Source organism: Coccidioides immitis, assembly GCF_000149335.2.
Source record: "Coccidioides immitis RS genomic scaffold supercont3.3, whole genome shotgun sequence".
Classification (NCBI taxonomy): domain Eukaryota; kingdom Fungi; phylum Ascomycota; class Eurotiomycetes; order Onygenales; family Onygenaceae; genus Coccidioides; species Coccidioides immitis.
Genome location: NW_004504308.1, coordinates 388676 through 402853, shown reverse-complemented (window position 1 = coordinate 402853; position 14178 = coordinate 388676). Strand labels below are relative to the sequence as shown.

The window sequence follows — 14178 nt, the reverse complement described above, 5'->3', positions numbered from 1 at the left end:
GAACGACCATCTTTTCCATCGTCATCCGCAACGTAGGAGTGGCCGCTCGTCTTCATGGCCATCTTCCCGGTGGCTTTGCTTCTGAAGATGCAGCCGGTGAAATGGATTCACAGTAGCCCTTCCCTCCCGGTCGGCTGCTGGACGGCCACCCATCGCCGCTTCCACGACGTTGGCCTTCTTTGAGCGATCTAGATGATGGCCGAGATGCGCGATGGCACGCTTGTCCTTCTTTTTCCTGCGTTGCCAGCACCGTTCGCCTCCTTATATAATCGTATTGATCATTTCGTGCATTTCGCATTCAGCAGAGCTTACTGATATACTTTTGATCCCCTCTTCTCTCCACTCGCGGTGCTCTGACGACGCTTCTCTCCGAAGCGCAGAAGCGGTTTTATGAGAGCCTGAGCCCTGCAACAGACGAACTCGGTGCGTGGCCACGATTGTCCATGGATCTGGCAACCCAATCGGCCTACAGCACGTCAGAAAGCGAATCTTCATGTCAGGATCGGGGAGTCACAGATCATGAAAGAGCGCGGAATCATGTTTCTGACGACTCGCGCCCAAGCTGTGCCCCAAGGGTCGCTGGGCCGGTTACTCCGCCAGCCAGAACGTTCCTCGAGAGCGAAGGAAGCACTCCTGTCTCAGATTCGCTAGCGCAATCCCTATTAGAGAACAGGCGTCGGGGTATATATTTTCATCGTCCTCCGGTTTTGATGCTGGGCGGCACCGGTGGCGACGGCGCTGGTTTGTCTCGTAGTGACGATATCGGCCTGCGATATCCCTCCGGTGATGGAGTTGTTGGACGAACAGACCTCGAGGAGGGTTTAGCAGAGCCTTCCAACGAACTACCGGATTCACCAAGGTTAGCCCTCCCGAATTTTCCAGCCGACACTATCAGTCCAATGGCAGTTTCAGAGCAACAAGGTGTCTCAGCAGTTGCAACTAATTCCCCAGAGACCTCTATTGGGGTATCGCTCGCCTCCCATGTTGCGATTCACCAAAACTCGGTACATGGTAGCTCCACAGACTCTATAAATCTGCCAAATTCAGATCAGATCCAACCCGAAAAGATGTCGGGCCAGCCCAGAAAGAGGAATACTGGTAACTCGAGTCCACTAGCTAGACACCGTCAGGCAGTGGATTCTGGAAGTGGGAACGGTGGCCTATGTCCACAATGCATGCACAATTTAGCGGCATCTCGCGACCCGCCACAGGAAACTGTTCCCCCAGTCGTGCAAGAAGAGCTGCTATGGGACACTGAGCGCCTGGTAGGCATGAGATATCTTGAATCGTATCGAGATATTAGGGCCTCTCCGGGTTCGAGAAACGGATTCGCGATTCGAAGTGGGTGCCGTGTTATTTGCATTGGAGACACCGTTCCTTGCAAAGACGACGAATCACGCGAAGACTCCTTTAAGATAGCGTTTGGGGACGTTTATCTGGTTCTTCGACTGTATCCAGATCTGTGGGCTTCCTGTATCAGAATCGACACTTCTACCCCGGTTTACCCTTTCACACCTAGGAGTGGGTTTAAGCCTCGATATGCAACTACAACCTGGCCCACCTCAACTAATGCCATCAAATTCTTACCTCTTTGCTGCGTGACCATAGAGGCGAACTTCAGCAAATATATTCGGTGTCACCCAATGTATGGCAATGGAAGCCAGGCCATCACCAACCCAAGCACAGGACAGGTTGTCATCCCCCCGAAACGGAAAGAGAGCTTAGCGGCAGGCAACGATGTTTTGCACCGTAATGGTGGCATTTTGATACCGCTAGACTATTACTCCCAACTGAATTACCCTATAATGAGCAGAGATGCACCCTATAGAGTTGCGGATCCTAGGGAAAAGGGGGACCCTGTGGGCCATGTCTGTGAGTCTATGCCCGTCTATTATGAGCCTAACCTCCCGAACGCCTTTCCCGTGAAGATTTCGAAAATGCAGTGGCTTCGGAAAAAGTTTCTTCGGCAAAGGCAACAAGCCGAGTCGCAGACAAAATTTCTGCCTCCAACACCACATGCAAAAGACCGCGCAGAAGGTGCTGGGTTGATACAAACGAGGCATCCGGGTGATAAAAGTAGTATTCAAGCTCGGAATGCCGAAATTCTAAATAAACTAGTATTTGGAGCCCCGTCACCAAACCAGGACTTGGCAGCAGCTGATGCTTCTTGCTCGCCTCAGACACAGGGAGGCGCGCAAATATTAAAGATTGTACCTGGTTCGAAGCAAGTCCTGGGCACTGCTGTATCTGAGCCTTCACCTACTTCATTTCGCCCCCTTGTTGACCGCATGTCACGCAGCCGCTCTGGCTCTAGGTTCGGGTCAGCTTTGGGCACTCGGTCACTTACACGCTCAAATTCAGCAAAATAAAGCGGTCTATGCGTGAGGAAGGGATGAATCCGAGTCATGCATGGGATGCAGCCACAGAGAAATTTGTTATTGTTATTGGGCAATGCAGGATGTTATTGTACAGGCTTTACTCCAGGTCTAGTAACATATCCCTTTATCAGGCTTTCATGCTTGCTTTCTTTCATCCTCATGTTACTTATTGAAAGTATCTCATGGATTTGTCATAGCCCAGGTGAACTGTTAACTATGCGTGCTTAGTCGGCGTCATCACAAAGTTCATCCCCCCAGAGACTTCATTCCTCTGTTCCAAATAATTTTCTTTTCCGGAATAACACTGTTTCCTTAACCCTTTGGCGAACATCGTCACTCAGGTCTACCTCATCAGCAATAACAATTTCCAAGAGGTCATTAAGCAGGCCGTGCAACAGTTCATTGATCTCTTTTGGCTCACAACTGTGGAGGGCAGTGAGACTGCCCGTGCTCTCCGATTCACCATTTGCTTGTGAAGCTGTCACTTTATTCCTCCCTGCTTCACTGTCCCTTGACAACCTCCGCTCCCTGCTTCTTGCTTCCACGCGGCGAACTTCATCCACAGTTTTGTCAACTACATTGTCCACCATTTCATACATGATTTCTCTTAATTTCTCGTTTTCCATTTTGCTGCTTGCTGAAGCAGCAGCAGCTTCTCCCTCTTCTGTGGCAGCATCTTCTCTAAGGACCCGTTCTAGTGTTTCATCGTCAAGCATGCTACGCAGCAGGTCTCGGAACGAAAGATCTTCCTCGCTCCAGCCATTCCTTGATCTTCGCGAGGCGGAGCGTCTTGGAGGGCACAGAGGGCACAGAGGGCTCGGAGAATCTCTCTTCGGCGCCCAGGTCGGGTTGAGCATTGTAGGATCCGCCGAACGATATGGCCTTTTGTTTAGGCCCTTGGACCAAACTTGAAGTTCAGGTTCTTCGATTGCAGGGACGAGAACGGGGCTGGTGATGAAAGAATTCGGGGCTTCTTGCTCTCGGCGTGCCAGCGATACCACTTGTTCTTCAGTTGCGGGGTTGACGTTGTCACGCTCTTCCTGCTGGCGCTGGCGCTGTTGGTCTCGCTCATGTTGTTTGAGTTCTTTGTGCTTTTTGCTGAGTCTGTCTCTTTCATCTTGCGTGAATGTGTGAGAACACAATGCAAGCAGAGGGGGTTCATCGTCATTCTCGTCGTTCATGTTGTTGGTAGGACCCTGAGTTGGTCGAAGCTTTACTAGAGGCTCAGGAACAGCACGTTTGCGCATCTTTTTGATGATTCTTTTGAGGGAGCAACATTTCTGCTTTTTGAATGTTGCTACCAGTTTTTGAAAGTCTCGAGAGTCTCCAGTCTCAGAGGTGGCACGCAAACGGTTCGTTTGCAGCCTAAAGATTCGATTGAGGATGGTCCCGAGGTTCTCGACTTTGAGTTTCTTCCCAGCTGTTTCGAAATGGCGGAGGGACTGAGGCCTGTTTTTGCTCTCTTGGCCGATCGCTTCTTTGCTAGAGGTAGCTTGCATGGCGTATGTCCTGGTGAAGCAGGTCTCTTCCCGAGATTTTAGGGGCCAGGCTTTGATGCTGGAAGAGAAAGAGAGAGGATGGAGGTAGAAGGGTGAGAGAAGATGCAGTGAGGGCAGTGATAAGGAGATGTTCTCGGGCAGGTTTCCTGCAGATGAAAGGAGGAGATTATTTTCACTTGTTAAGGAGGCGTTCAGAGGAAATACTAACTGGCACGGGACATGCCGTTGTTCTCTTGCTCACGAATCCTACCGCGTTACACCTTGTTTACCCTTTCACATGAGCTGGGCATTTTTGCTTCCCTCAAGAGCTGCTCTGCTTCCTACATACTGTCTTGGATGAAATGGGGGGTCTATGGGTTACCATGGCCTCTTAGATAGGGGCAAAGAAGCGGCTGAGCGGTCCCCTACAAATTTGATCTTTAGATAGGAGCTAGGTATCCGAAATATCAGTCCCTTTTAGGTGCCCTGTCTCATGCCAATTTCTGGTGGCTGAGGGAGCAGGGGGTTTCTGGGGTGTCCATGGGGTAGCAAGCCTACATGATGTGCACCGGTTCAGCCTCGAGTCCCAAAGGAGGGGATTTATGGCATTCTAATGCATAAACATTGGTCTACGATGAGGGCCTCTAAGAATTTGATCCTGAGGGAGTGGAACCACTATCTTGGGCTCTTTATATTAGGTTTTATATTAGCCACTATATATTAAGCATGTTAAAGCACAGCTTATGTACTAACCAGTGTACAAAGGCAAGGCTCTTGAGAATCAAGGTCCATCTAGAGTAGAGCCCACAATTGTAGATAAGAGTAGGACGCTCTATTATCATTAAGAGTAAACAATGCTTGCAGGTATCTCACAAGGGTATCGAAGCTGGACAAATTGTAGTTGCAAAACCAAAGATGAAGAGATAAGAGATTAAGTAAAATATAAACTGAAAAGACGTGGGCAATGAGGTTAGAATAAGAAAGTCAAGAAGCTCGTAGTACACCCAAAACCCAGCTTCGAATCATGGATGTCCTCGCCTAATTCGTTCGAGAGTAGCAGGGCGTAGCAGCGGGGGATCTTCATCGTAGGTTGAGGGCTGCACAGATCGAATGGAAGCAGCGGTCATATTTCGTTTTCCTTCCCCAGTCGCGAGTCTCGCGTGGTTGGTACGTAGTGGAAGATGTGGTCGAGATCCTCCTCTCCTTTGGCATATTGTCAAGTCATGAGCTGCCGTGCTCGGAACTTGCTGGTTTTGCTGGGCAACTTCACGCGCGTAGTAACGACGTTCTCCACCTAAAATCGGCTGCCGAGGGAGTCCTGGAAGATCTTCTCTCAAGTCTATCAGACCAAGGATCTCCATGGTAGCAAGTGCAATGTCTGTGTATGAGAATTGTCTGTCTGCCATCTGTGTGATGATATGGCCGAGCCCTTGATCATTTTGTCGGAATTGCGCAACGATGAACCTTCCTATCTCTGTGCCAGACATCCCGCTATCGATTTTTTCTGCTACAAGTCCGCGTACTCGTGCTCTCTCTCGGGAGTTGATGTTTTCGATTTCAAGGTATACACCACCTCTAACTAGCCGGTCAATAAGCTGCCATGAAGGAGGAGGAATTTCCTGGTCGTCAAAAGCCCGGTGAACCGGTGGAGGAGCTGCACTTTGGCTAGATGCCATGCCTTGATTGGAAATACTTGGCCTCTCGTTGGCGTTAGTTTGATCTGCCGCTGGGATTGATAAGTTTTCCATGTAAAAATAGCATCGTCAGAGGTGAGAGGCTCACATTTAGCGCTCTTAGGCTCCTGTGAACCCGTTGACTTTGACAGCCATGAAAAGGGCTTTTTAAAGGCGTGCTTCAACATATCCCGGCCTTTAGTGTCTTCCAGATTGGGCATCACTTATAAGTAGTATGCAAATTAGCGTTATTTCAATCGTATGAGGGCCCGTTATAGCTCTGGATGTCGTGCTGAGTGTGTAAATAGGCCAATGCTGCCTTGTACTGTAAAAAAAAAAAACAAAAAAAAGGAAAGAAAAGGACCTATAGATAAGAGGGTGTAATGGATAAAGCGGACAGGTCTAAAAGGTTTCGAGTTCGAATAGTTGAAAGACAGCTTGATTTCTGTTGAGGAAACAGATATTGGCTTTTGAACTGAGATGAAGGAACAGTTCATCACCCTTTGTATGCATCACTTAGATGTTAGAATTGTGCGCGAGCACATCGTTAGGAACATCCCTTTGCATGTGATATTCAAACGTGGAAATATATCGTGTTTGTGTGAAGCAATCACTTTGTCATGCTTTGTACTTGATAGATGTAAGAAAGTTTGTGCAGTTAAAATGGTGTTAAGTCTGGGACCTGCCGGCCTGGCAAAGGAGGCATGCATGGTGAGGCATATAGCAAAGGATATAATGAATGTGATCTTTCAGGCCATGGTATAAACTGTAACTGTTATGAGGGTAGAAAGGAAAAGTTATAAGTCCTTGGTTAATGAACTGATAGGGGGAAAGTTGCCGCAAAACTGGATCGGCACCATTATCATCTGGTAACATCAAGGTAAGATTATAGGGAAGAATAAAGTGATAAGGGAATGCTTTATGAGGGTATCTATAGCAGTACTGTGCAAGAAAGGAAGTCTGGGGAAAAATAGGGACTCTGAGAGGGAAAGAAAACACAAAGCGATCTCTAACATGACCGGTCCTTTGAGAGTTTGCTTCAAGGGATATGCCTCAACTTTCGACATTACTCTGATGGACTTCAAAGCCAAAGAATCCATCGAATGCCACTTACACTGCCTCTCCAGATACCCCTGAGAAGCTTCCACATCATCACGATGGTCCAAACCCACCACATCACCCCAACGAGCACCCACTCAAGAAGCACATAGCCTACGCGGCTAACCCAGCGAAATCTGCGATTTCGCTTGCGGATTCCTTTGTCCAATGCATCGTGCAGCTGCTTGATGGCCAGAGTACTTGTGGTTGCAAGCTGGCCAGTGAGATGTTCCGCTTCAGTGCTCACTCCACGAAGACGACAGTTGAGGGATGAAGTAATTAGTCGGTCCAAGCAGTCAAGTTCACGGGTTAAGCTTGGGAGATCCGATTCCGAGAATTTGATGATCGAGCTTTGGACATAACTAACCCTGTCATCGAAGGCTGTTAGTAATGTTTTAGTGGCTTCTGTGGCTGGTTTCTGGTCCCCTATATACGGCAAAGGGTTAAGTCGGTCGTCAGGGGACCCAGTATAAAGTGGGTTGAAAGTAAACGCTGATGGAGGTGTGTTGGCATGTAGACATATTTCCTGGGCCTTTACGCCTGTAGAGAGCAGATGGGCTCGGACACGGACGATTTCGGCTTTGCTGATGCGATGGGACTGGGAGTATTTCGGAATGCTGCGGGATGAAAGACTCCAGTTTCGAGTAGCTTCGGACAGTTTGGGCCTGCTTGGCGCAGGCAATGCGACGTTATAGACGGGAGTATTATCATCCTTTTGTGGCAGATGGGGCGTTTCCTTCCGCAACTTCGAATTTTGGCCAGACGAGAAGCTTTCTTTATGATCAATTAATAGTCCAGTATCGGGACTTTTCATCCTTTCGGCGGGCCCTGGTTGACTAAAATCCTCTAGCGCATCCGGTTTTGGCGGCGAACTATCATTTGGGACACTGGGTGGCGTGGATCCGGGAGACATAGCGCCATGTTTCAGAGATGATGTGAAGGTGGGAAGGTGAGGAATACTATGCTTTGACAGTTCAGGCGTCTGGTCTTGCGTTGGGAGTCGAGTCAATCTCAGTTTCAGTCTTCGTTTGCTATTACCAGTATCATCATCGGCATCTACGTACTCGGAAACGCTAGATGCGGATGAAGACTGGCGTGAATGACTGGAAGGATCTTTTTTCCGAATCAAGTCGCCAACCTTAGACACCTCGTTCCCAACCAATTCAGCAATCCTGCCACCCTTGAATAGCCCACGTCGCTTTTGATCCGGCTCTTTTCCACCTTTGCCTCCTCCAGGCGAACTGTGTGTTCCATGGCGAGAAAATTGTGTTGGAAAAGTAGGCCCAGGAGATCCGACTCGCTCTAGTTCTAAACTTGATGTCGCTCCAACACGGAACGGATCACTAGGGGAGTATGGCAAATCGACATTGGTCTTCTGCTTCTTGGTTTTTTGACGATCAAGGGAGGCGCGAGGTGACAAGTGGTGTCGTCTACTCGGTGAAGCCTCTCGACTTACTGAAGGAGAAAGATTAGCCGTTATACTCGGAAACATCGGTTTTTCAGAAGGCGTCCGTCTGACTACGTCATCGTCTTCGAAGGACGCACGTAGGATGGCTTTGTCGGAATTATAATCGGCGGAGGAAATAGATCCCGCATAGCGGTGGTGAGATAGTGGAGATTTTGATTCGCTCACGCTGGTATCTAGAGGAGGCAGCAAGCCATCCATCACATTTTGTCGGCAAGGAGTATCCTCGCGTCCTGTGAAATCCTCGATGAAATAACTATGGTCATCCTTATTTTGCAAGGATCCGGAAGAGCTCCTCGACCGACTCAAAGCATGTCGCCAGCCTGATTTGCTGTTATCCCTAGGATGGCTGTGGCGGGGCGTAAGATGGATAGAGTGCGCAAATCTGTGTATTCGCCGGCCTCTATTTATATTGGATGATCCTCTGGATCCGATAGATGTAAAACTTGGTAACCGTCCGGTGGAGCAAACTGGGTCGTATGATATACCAGTCGGACGGAGCTCTGGCGAAGGACTATGTGATGTCAATTGGATGGATTTTAATTTGGTATCCGTGGGAAACACTTTATTTCCATCTTTATCTTCGAGTTTAAGCTTGTTCCGGCCGGCCTCAACCCAAGCTGCATCGGCCAATAGATCGGCCGGGGTGAAGACCCAGTCCATCCGAGGGCGACGTGGTTTCGTAGTATCGTTGGTGTTTATGCGGCCAGGGCTTGAAAATGACTCCTGGGGTTCCTCTGAGGTCCCAGCGGGAGTATTGAGTGGGGGTAATTGAACACACTCGGTAGGCTGGTATTCCCCTTCATCAAGAACACTAACCACACCATCCACCCAGTTTCGGACTCTATCGACATTCTCCCAGCCCTCTTCCTCTGAATTAATCGCGGTCCTTTCGCGAAACCTCACTTTCCGATTGCGTATGTATTGGAGAGGGTTATAGACTCTTCCTCGGGCGAAAGACCTAAGAGCACCAGATGGGTCTCCTTGCTTCGTAAGACTCGTCGAGGACTGCAGCGGGGGGAGAGAAGTGAGTAAACGTAAATACTCAGCAAAGAGCTCAAAATGTTGCCTCGCTTTGTCCGCTCTCGCAATTGTCCCCGCAGACAGTTCGGAGAATTCCAACTCGCAACTCCCACTGTCGAGAAACGGAGCTGGCAGCAACGAGCGCGACGTTGAACCTTGGCGTTTTGACTGTCTGTCGTCGTCTCGTGGCGGCAGAATTCGGGTCTCGGGTACCGGGCTACACGCTGACAGACGTCTATCGCGCGGAATGCCGCCGGACACGGTTCGTCCGCCCATGGTTCGCCGGCGAGACTCGCCTAGACTAAGTGCAAGGTTGACAATCTGGGCTGGATCCGTATCAAGTCCTATCAAAGTCGAGCCATGGGGACGACCAGTGTTCGATGGTCCGGGTTCCGAGGGGTTACTGCTGCTCGCTTGGTCTCCATCCTGGGAACTACCCGCATTAACTGACTGGCCTGCATCTGGATGGCCATGCGGGTGGCTAAGTGAGGTTTCATGCTGTGCGCTGGGCTGGCCTCCCCGTCCCTGGGGTTGTCTCTTTTTAACCAGCAACTGGGGCTCGTTGCTAGGTCGCTTGCTTGCTTGACGATGCTCTGTTTGCCGGCTAGCTCGGGAGCTGGAATTCGAACTTCTGGCAGTGCTGAAGGCTGACCCTAGTCGAAAGCTGCTGCTGCCTTGATTTCTATATCTTCTTTGTGACGCTCGACGTTCCAAGGGACTACCTGTCCTGCGTGCGGATTCATCCTCAATTGGCATATCAAAGCTATGACGGAGTGTAGATTTCATGTTGTCCCCTGGCAGGCTGACTGCTTGAGGTGAACATCGGTGTGGGCTTTGCTTCTCATTCATACATGCCCCTTGCCTATCGTTGTCACAAGCAGACACGTGGTCATGATGGGTGAGCAAATCTCATGCAGCATCTACAAATGCTGCGATATGACAGCAGGGGCTTAGCTGTATATTCTGTAGTATGAGTGTCTATTGTAGGAGGGCTGGGGTCCTAGGAGCAGATTCGCAGCGTCCTGCAAGCTCTCATCATTCTCCTGATCCTTGTCGGATGAAGTGATGTCTTGTCTACGTGGCTTGCAGGTCCGTGCGTAGAAACAGCGCCAACGATCGGGTGCAAACATGACAAACAACGATGGAGAGCAAACAGTCCAAACGTCCCAAGGCGCAGCACTGGGGTACCAGATCAAGGTACGAAGTATTTTACAAGGAATTCATTGCAGGATTCGAGGTCTAAACATCTTTTATCTAGGAAATTGCAGGGAAGGATCGGTAGGTTTACAATACAAAGGCGGGAAACTGGCGAGACTAAATCGCCTATTCCACCTGAAGGCACCGGAGACGAGCTTCGGTTTCGATAAGCTACATACCGGATAGACAGTCAGCATTAGTTCCGCATGTATTGATTGGAGTGGTGCATGTAGAGCGATATCTTACCTCAAGAGCCTGATTAACCTCCAAAACCCTTCTCACATCCGCGAGCCAATCCTTGCTCAGTATCTTGGACCATCCTTGCAATGAGTTCATTTCACGTGCGGCATCATCGAGTCTACCCTCTTCGAGAAGGGTCTCAGTTCGAGTGAGAATGCTTTCTACATCATCCCCTTCCTCTGAGCCCTGCTTTTTGAACATGACCTTGCTCATCATGTAGCTAGCTGCGTGGCTTGCGATACCAGCATTCTCAGGCAAAAGACTTGCCTTGCGGACCTCGGTAGCTAAACGTCTAAATCTTTCGATAATCTGAGCTGAGGATGGGATACCGCGTTGATAGGCAACGGGGCTGATCGACGAGATAGCAGCATCAACAACTGGGTCACCAGCAGCGAGTTCTTTCACAGCAACAAGCTCATTAATAAACGGTCTGGGAATGTCAGAGTTTTCGAGGGCGCTGCGAACAGCGTCCACTGCAACTTGAAGTTGCTGCGTCGTTAAGTTAGTATCAACAACGCTGTTCCATTCCGCGGTCAGCCTCTCAAGTTCGCCCACGTTTGCTGTCAGTTCGGAAAGTTTGCTGAGACGTCCTTCTCGCTCATTCTCGACCAGGGATCTCACATCACTGAGGAACTTGCGGTTTAATTCTATCGCCTGCTCGACGAGCTCGTTCCGGAGCCTTTGCTCAGAGACCTCTTGAACTCTCTGAAGTTCGGTCTTTATCTTTTCTTGGTAGGCACGGGCTAATCTCTCACGTTCGGCCTCATATTCCTCACGGAACTGGGCAGCATCGTCAGCACGGACTTCGTCGATGCGCCGAATCAACTCATTGGCGGATTTTTCCATATCTGCTCGAGCTTTTTCAATCTCCTCTTGGGCAAACTTATAAGACTCTTGTTTTGCCGCAATGATACGTTCCCCAAGCTTTTCGAAATCCGCCTTTGCCTTTGAAAGCGTAGATGTAAACCGAGAAGATGACTCATCAGCATTTACTACAGAGATGAGATCATTTACGATCCTCATAAGCTCCTGAACCGTAGGTTCGTCCTCGATGGCGATGGAAAGAGGCTGAACGGGACTAGCAGTTGGCAAAGCCGGGGACCTAGCTTCTTCCAGAGCTGGTTTCTTGCTTTCAGCCGGTGTGGTTTCCTTCTTGATTGCAGGTGCGGCCTCTTTCTTAGCTTTGACTTGCTCAACGGCAGCAGTCTTTTCCTTATTCACCTCCGTTGCGCTCATGTGTTTGCCTTTCCGAGACACATCGCTTCCTGCTTCCTTGGCCTCGCTCTCTTCCTCAGAGACCTTCCATGAGAGCCCACTCTTGCCGGGGATAGTCACATTTTGTCCCTCTTCCCGAGGTCCTGTCACACGCCGGGTGATTTGTCGGGCAGCGTTGGGGAACCGGCGACGGAAATCCTGTTCTTCCACATATAACACAGCCTCCTCACCATACGGGACATATTCGGTAAAGAAGTCATGGAAGTTATCGGATGTAAGAGAAAGCCAGATACCTCCGGCATAGGCGAGTCCAGTAGTCAGGATTAGATAGATCAAGAACCGTCTGAACCTTCCACCTTTTTTGGGTGCAGGAGGCGGACCGGGCGGTGGCGTGTTTGTCTCCGGGGGAGGTTGAGCACGGCCGTCTACAGAAGAACCGGGCGAAGTTTGAACGGGGTGAGACTGTGGTGGCCGGGGCACGCCCTCAGGCGCAATTGCCGATTCTGACGATGGAGATGGGGGTGTTCGAACGTGGGAATCGTTTGCGAGTATTGCGCTCGTCGTGAATGCATTGTTTCCCCGTACCGGCAACACGACACCATCAAGGGTAGGAATCGCCTTGAAAACAACCGGAGATTTTCTCGTTCTAGAATAATGTTTCTGTAGAAGTACTTAGCATGACGAAATAATTCACAAGGCAATGGCCAACAGCCTCCTTTGCCGGCAGAGAGGGCGAGCATGAACTACCTTGCCAACAAGTCCTCCTCGGACCCGCGAAGATTGGAGCCATTGGCGGCCGGTGGTGGGTGAAAGCAGCTGACGGCTCGGCGCAATTGAAGAGCGTATCATGGCGCCGCGATTTGCCCGCAAGAGGCTTGTTGATGGGGTGTAAACTGTCGGCGTCGGAGAGTTGAACTTGGGAGGTTCGGAAAAATGCCCAGATGGAAGCGGGTGTTTTCTGTCCACGAAAATTTAGCGTTTCTGGGACCCAACTCCAACCCATCCGCCGAACCTCCATTAGCTCATGAATGTACGAGACAACAAGTCAAATGCGGCAAAAAGGGATCTATATTCCGGTCTCATACAGCAACCTCATTTATTGCGAAAGATAGACATACGGACCAAAATATGGTATCGTCTGAGAGCTGGATTGTTCATGCTGCCTGGAAAATGACTAAATCATTGTCCCCTTCATGGACTCAATGGGCTACACACTTCAACTTATGGACACGGCAATGGTTACCAGTGATTAGTACGGAGTAGAATTAGTCGTATGTATGAAGTACAGTTTCTATCAAAATTTCAGCTAAGCCTTGACTCCATGAAAAGCACCACGTAACATTTAGGCCTCCTACGTCTGTGAACGAAGAAGACCCGGAAAGGCACACGACACCCCTATATCGTGGGGACACACACACAGAGAGTAACAAGAAGTCAACCCCACGAAACCCGTGTCGAGAGAAGGCTCTGCATATCGGAGTTGAGTGAGAGATGGAATTGTATTGGAGGTGCCGGGTCACCCACGGCCGGAAAGGAAAGGTTGCGGATGGTCCCAGCTGTATCTGATCCAACCCAGTCGCTGGGAGGATATCCATAAAGATAGTAAAGTGTCCGCCCAATGGCATACTTACTGCTCGCTTCGACGGTCGCCTGTCCTCAAAGCAAATAGAACGTAAAGGCTGTGCACCACGCTGTGACTCGTCCCCTGTGAGGACAGTCTCCCCAAAATTACCTAGTTTAATGTAATAGCGGCTATCAATCAGTATATTCCTCGGGGTAATGCCACCATGGGAATACCTTATCGCCTCCAACAATGCCACAGCTGATACAATCTGAGATGGCTATCTCATATTGAGATCATCGCTGGGGTGGAACACTGGGTACCCCAAGTCACGGTAACTTCTGGGACAACCATAAGCGCAGCACTGATATTTGGATTAGATTTCTGCCAAAGGCCGCAAAATATTGTTTTCTCAGGAAATACAGACTCCTGGGAAGTTGGTTCCTTGCAAGGGGCGGTTTTGAAGGCTCCCCATGGATGGAGCTACTTCAAAGCCGCGAGAATTCTTCCTTTCCCTGTTACACGCTCTATGTCACACCACCATTCTAACCTATGGCGGCGAAGCACTTGTCCTCGCCTTTCCGGGCTCCATTGCTTTTAAATGTCCTATGCAAATGGGGCTACGGCTGTGAAATCCCAGAGGCGAAGAAGGGTTAGGTCTGACGCTGGCTGCTTGTTCCAGTGTGATGTTTAGGAGAGCTTGGGCGTTACCCTGAAGGATCTGCCGGAGCATGGCTAATCCATTCCCCTGAATGCATCAGAATGGCTCCGTCAAGGCTGCGGAGTTATTTGTTGGGCATTGATCCGTAGTGCGTCGGCTCATCCGAGCAGCTCAAAGGCTTCAATTTAG

The 14178-nt window shown here is 49.8% G+C and overlaps 5 protein-coding genes across 5 annotated transcripts; 1 reads left to right on the top strand and 4 right to left on the bottom strand.

Moving 5' to 3' along the window:
- The first annotated feature begins 301 nt into the window (after window positions 1-301).
- CIMG_08782 (uncharacterized protein) lies at window positions 302-2534 on the top strand. Its single transcript, XM_001241618.2, has 2 exons — window positions 302-2117; window positions 2181-2534. The coding sequence occupies exons 1-2, from the start codon at window positions 444-446 to the stop codon at window positions 2367-2369; spliced, it is 1863 nt and encodes a 620-aa protein (XP_001241619.2). The 5' UTR covers window positions 302-443; the 3' UTR covers window positions 2370-2534.
- A 107-nt stretch (window positions 2535-2641) lies between these two features.
- Window positions 2642-3877, bottom strand: CIMG_08783 (uncharacterized protein; the record flags this gene model as incomplete). The annotated part of the gene is made up of 1 exon (XM_001241619.1): window positions 2642-3877. One exon carries the CDS (start codon window positions 3875-3877, stop codon window positions 2642-2644), a length of 1236 nt encoding a protein of 411 aa, XP_001241620.1.
- A 692-nt stretch (window positions 3878-4569) lies between these two features.
- CIMG_12238 (uncharacterized protein) lies at window positions 4570-5750 on the bottom strand (the record flags this gene model as incomplete). Its single annotated transcript, XM_012358603.1, has 2 exons — window positions 4570-5582; window positions 5639-5750. 2 exons carry the CDS (start codon window positions 5748-5750, stop codon window positions 4879-4881), a joined length of 816 nt encoding a protein of 271 aa, XP_012214026.1. The 3' UTR covers window positions 4570-4878.
- A 377-nt stretch (window positions 5751-6127) lies between these two features.
- Window positions 6128-10092, bottom strand: CIMG_12239 (uncharacterized protein). Its single transcript, XM_012358604.1, has one exon. The coding sequence runs from the start codon at window positions 9899-9901 to the stop codon at window positions 6611-6613; it is 3291 nt and encodes a 1096-aa protein (XP_012214027.1). The 5' UTR covers window positions 9902-10092; the 3' UTR covers window positions 6128-6610.
- A 244-nt stretch (window positions 10093-10336) lies between these two features.
- On the bottom strand, window positions 10337-12719 carry CIMG_08785 (uncharacterized protein). Its single transcript, XM_001241621.2, has 3 exons — window positions 12515-12719; window positions 10559-12427; window positions 10337-10483 (listed from the first exon to the last, which is right to left on the bottom strand). Exons 1-3 carry the CDS (start codon window positions 12614-12616, stop codon window positions 10439-10441), a joined length of 2016 nt encoding a protein of 671 aa, XP_001241622.2. The 5' UTR covers window positions 12617-12719; the 3' UTR covers window positions 10337-10438.
- Window positions 12720-14178: the final 1459 nt, after the last annotated feature.

Coding starts and splice junctions, on each gene's coding strand:
- CIMG_12239 (XM_012358604.1), bottom strand. CDS start 9,901: ATGAAATCTACACTCCGTCATAGCTTTGATATGCCAATTGAGGATGAA.
- CIMG_08785 (XM_001241621.2), bottom strand. CDS start 12,616: ATGATACGCTCTTCAATTGCGCCGAGCCGTCAGCTGCTTTCACCCACC. Junction 12,428..12,514: donor GAGGAGGACTTGTTGGCAAG/GTAGTTCATGCT, acceptor GTACTTCTACAG/AAACATTATTCTAGAACGAG. Junction 10,484..10,558: donor AGGTTAATCAGGCTCTTGAG/GTAAGATATCGC, acceptor TCCGGTATGTAG/CTTATCGAAACCGAAGCTCG.
- CIMG_08782 (XM_001241618.2), top strand. CDS start 444: ATGGATCTGGCAACCCAATCGGCCTACAGCACGTCAGAAAGCGAATCT. Junction 2,118..2,180: donor CCGAAATTCTAAATAAACTA/GTATTTGGAGCC, acceptor TGCTCGCCTCAG/ACACAGGGAGGCGCGCAAAT.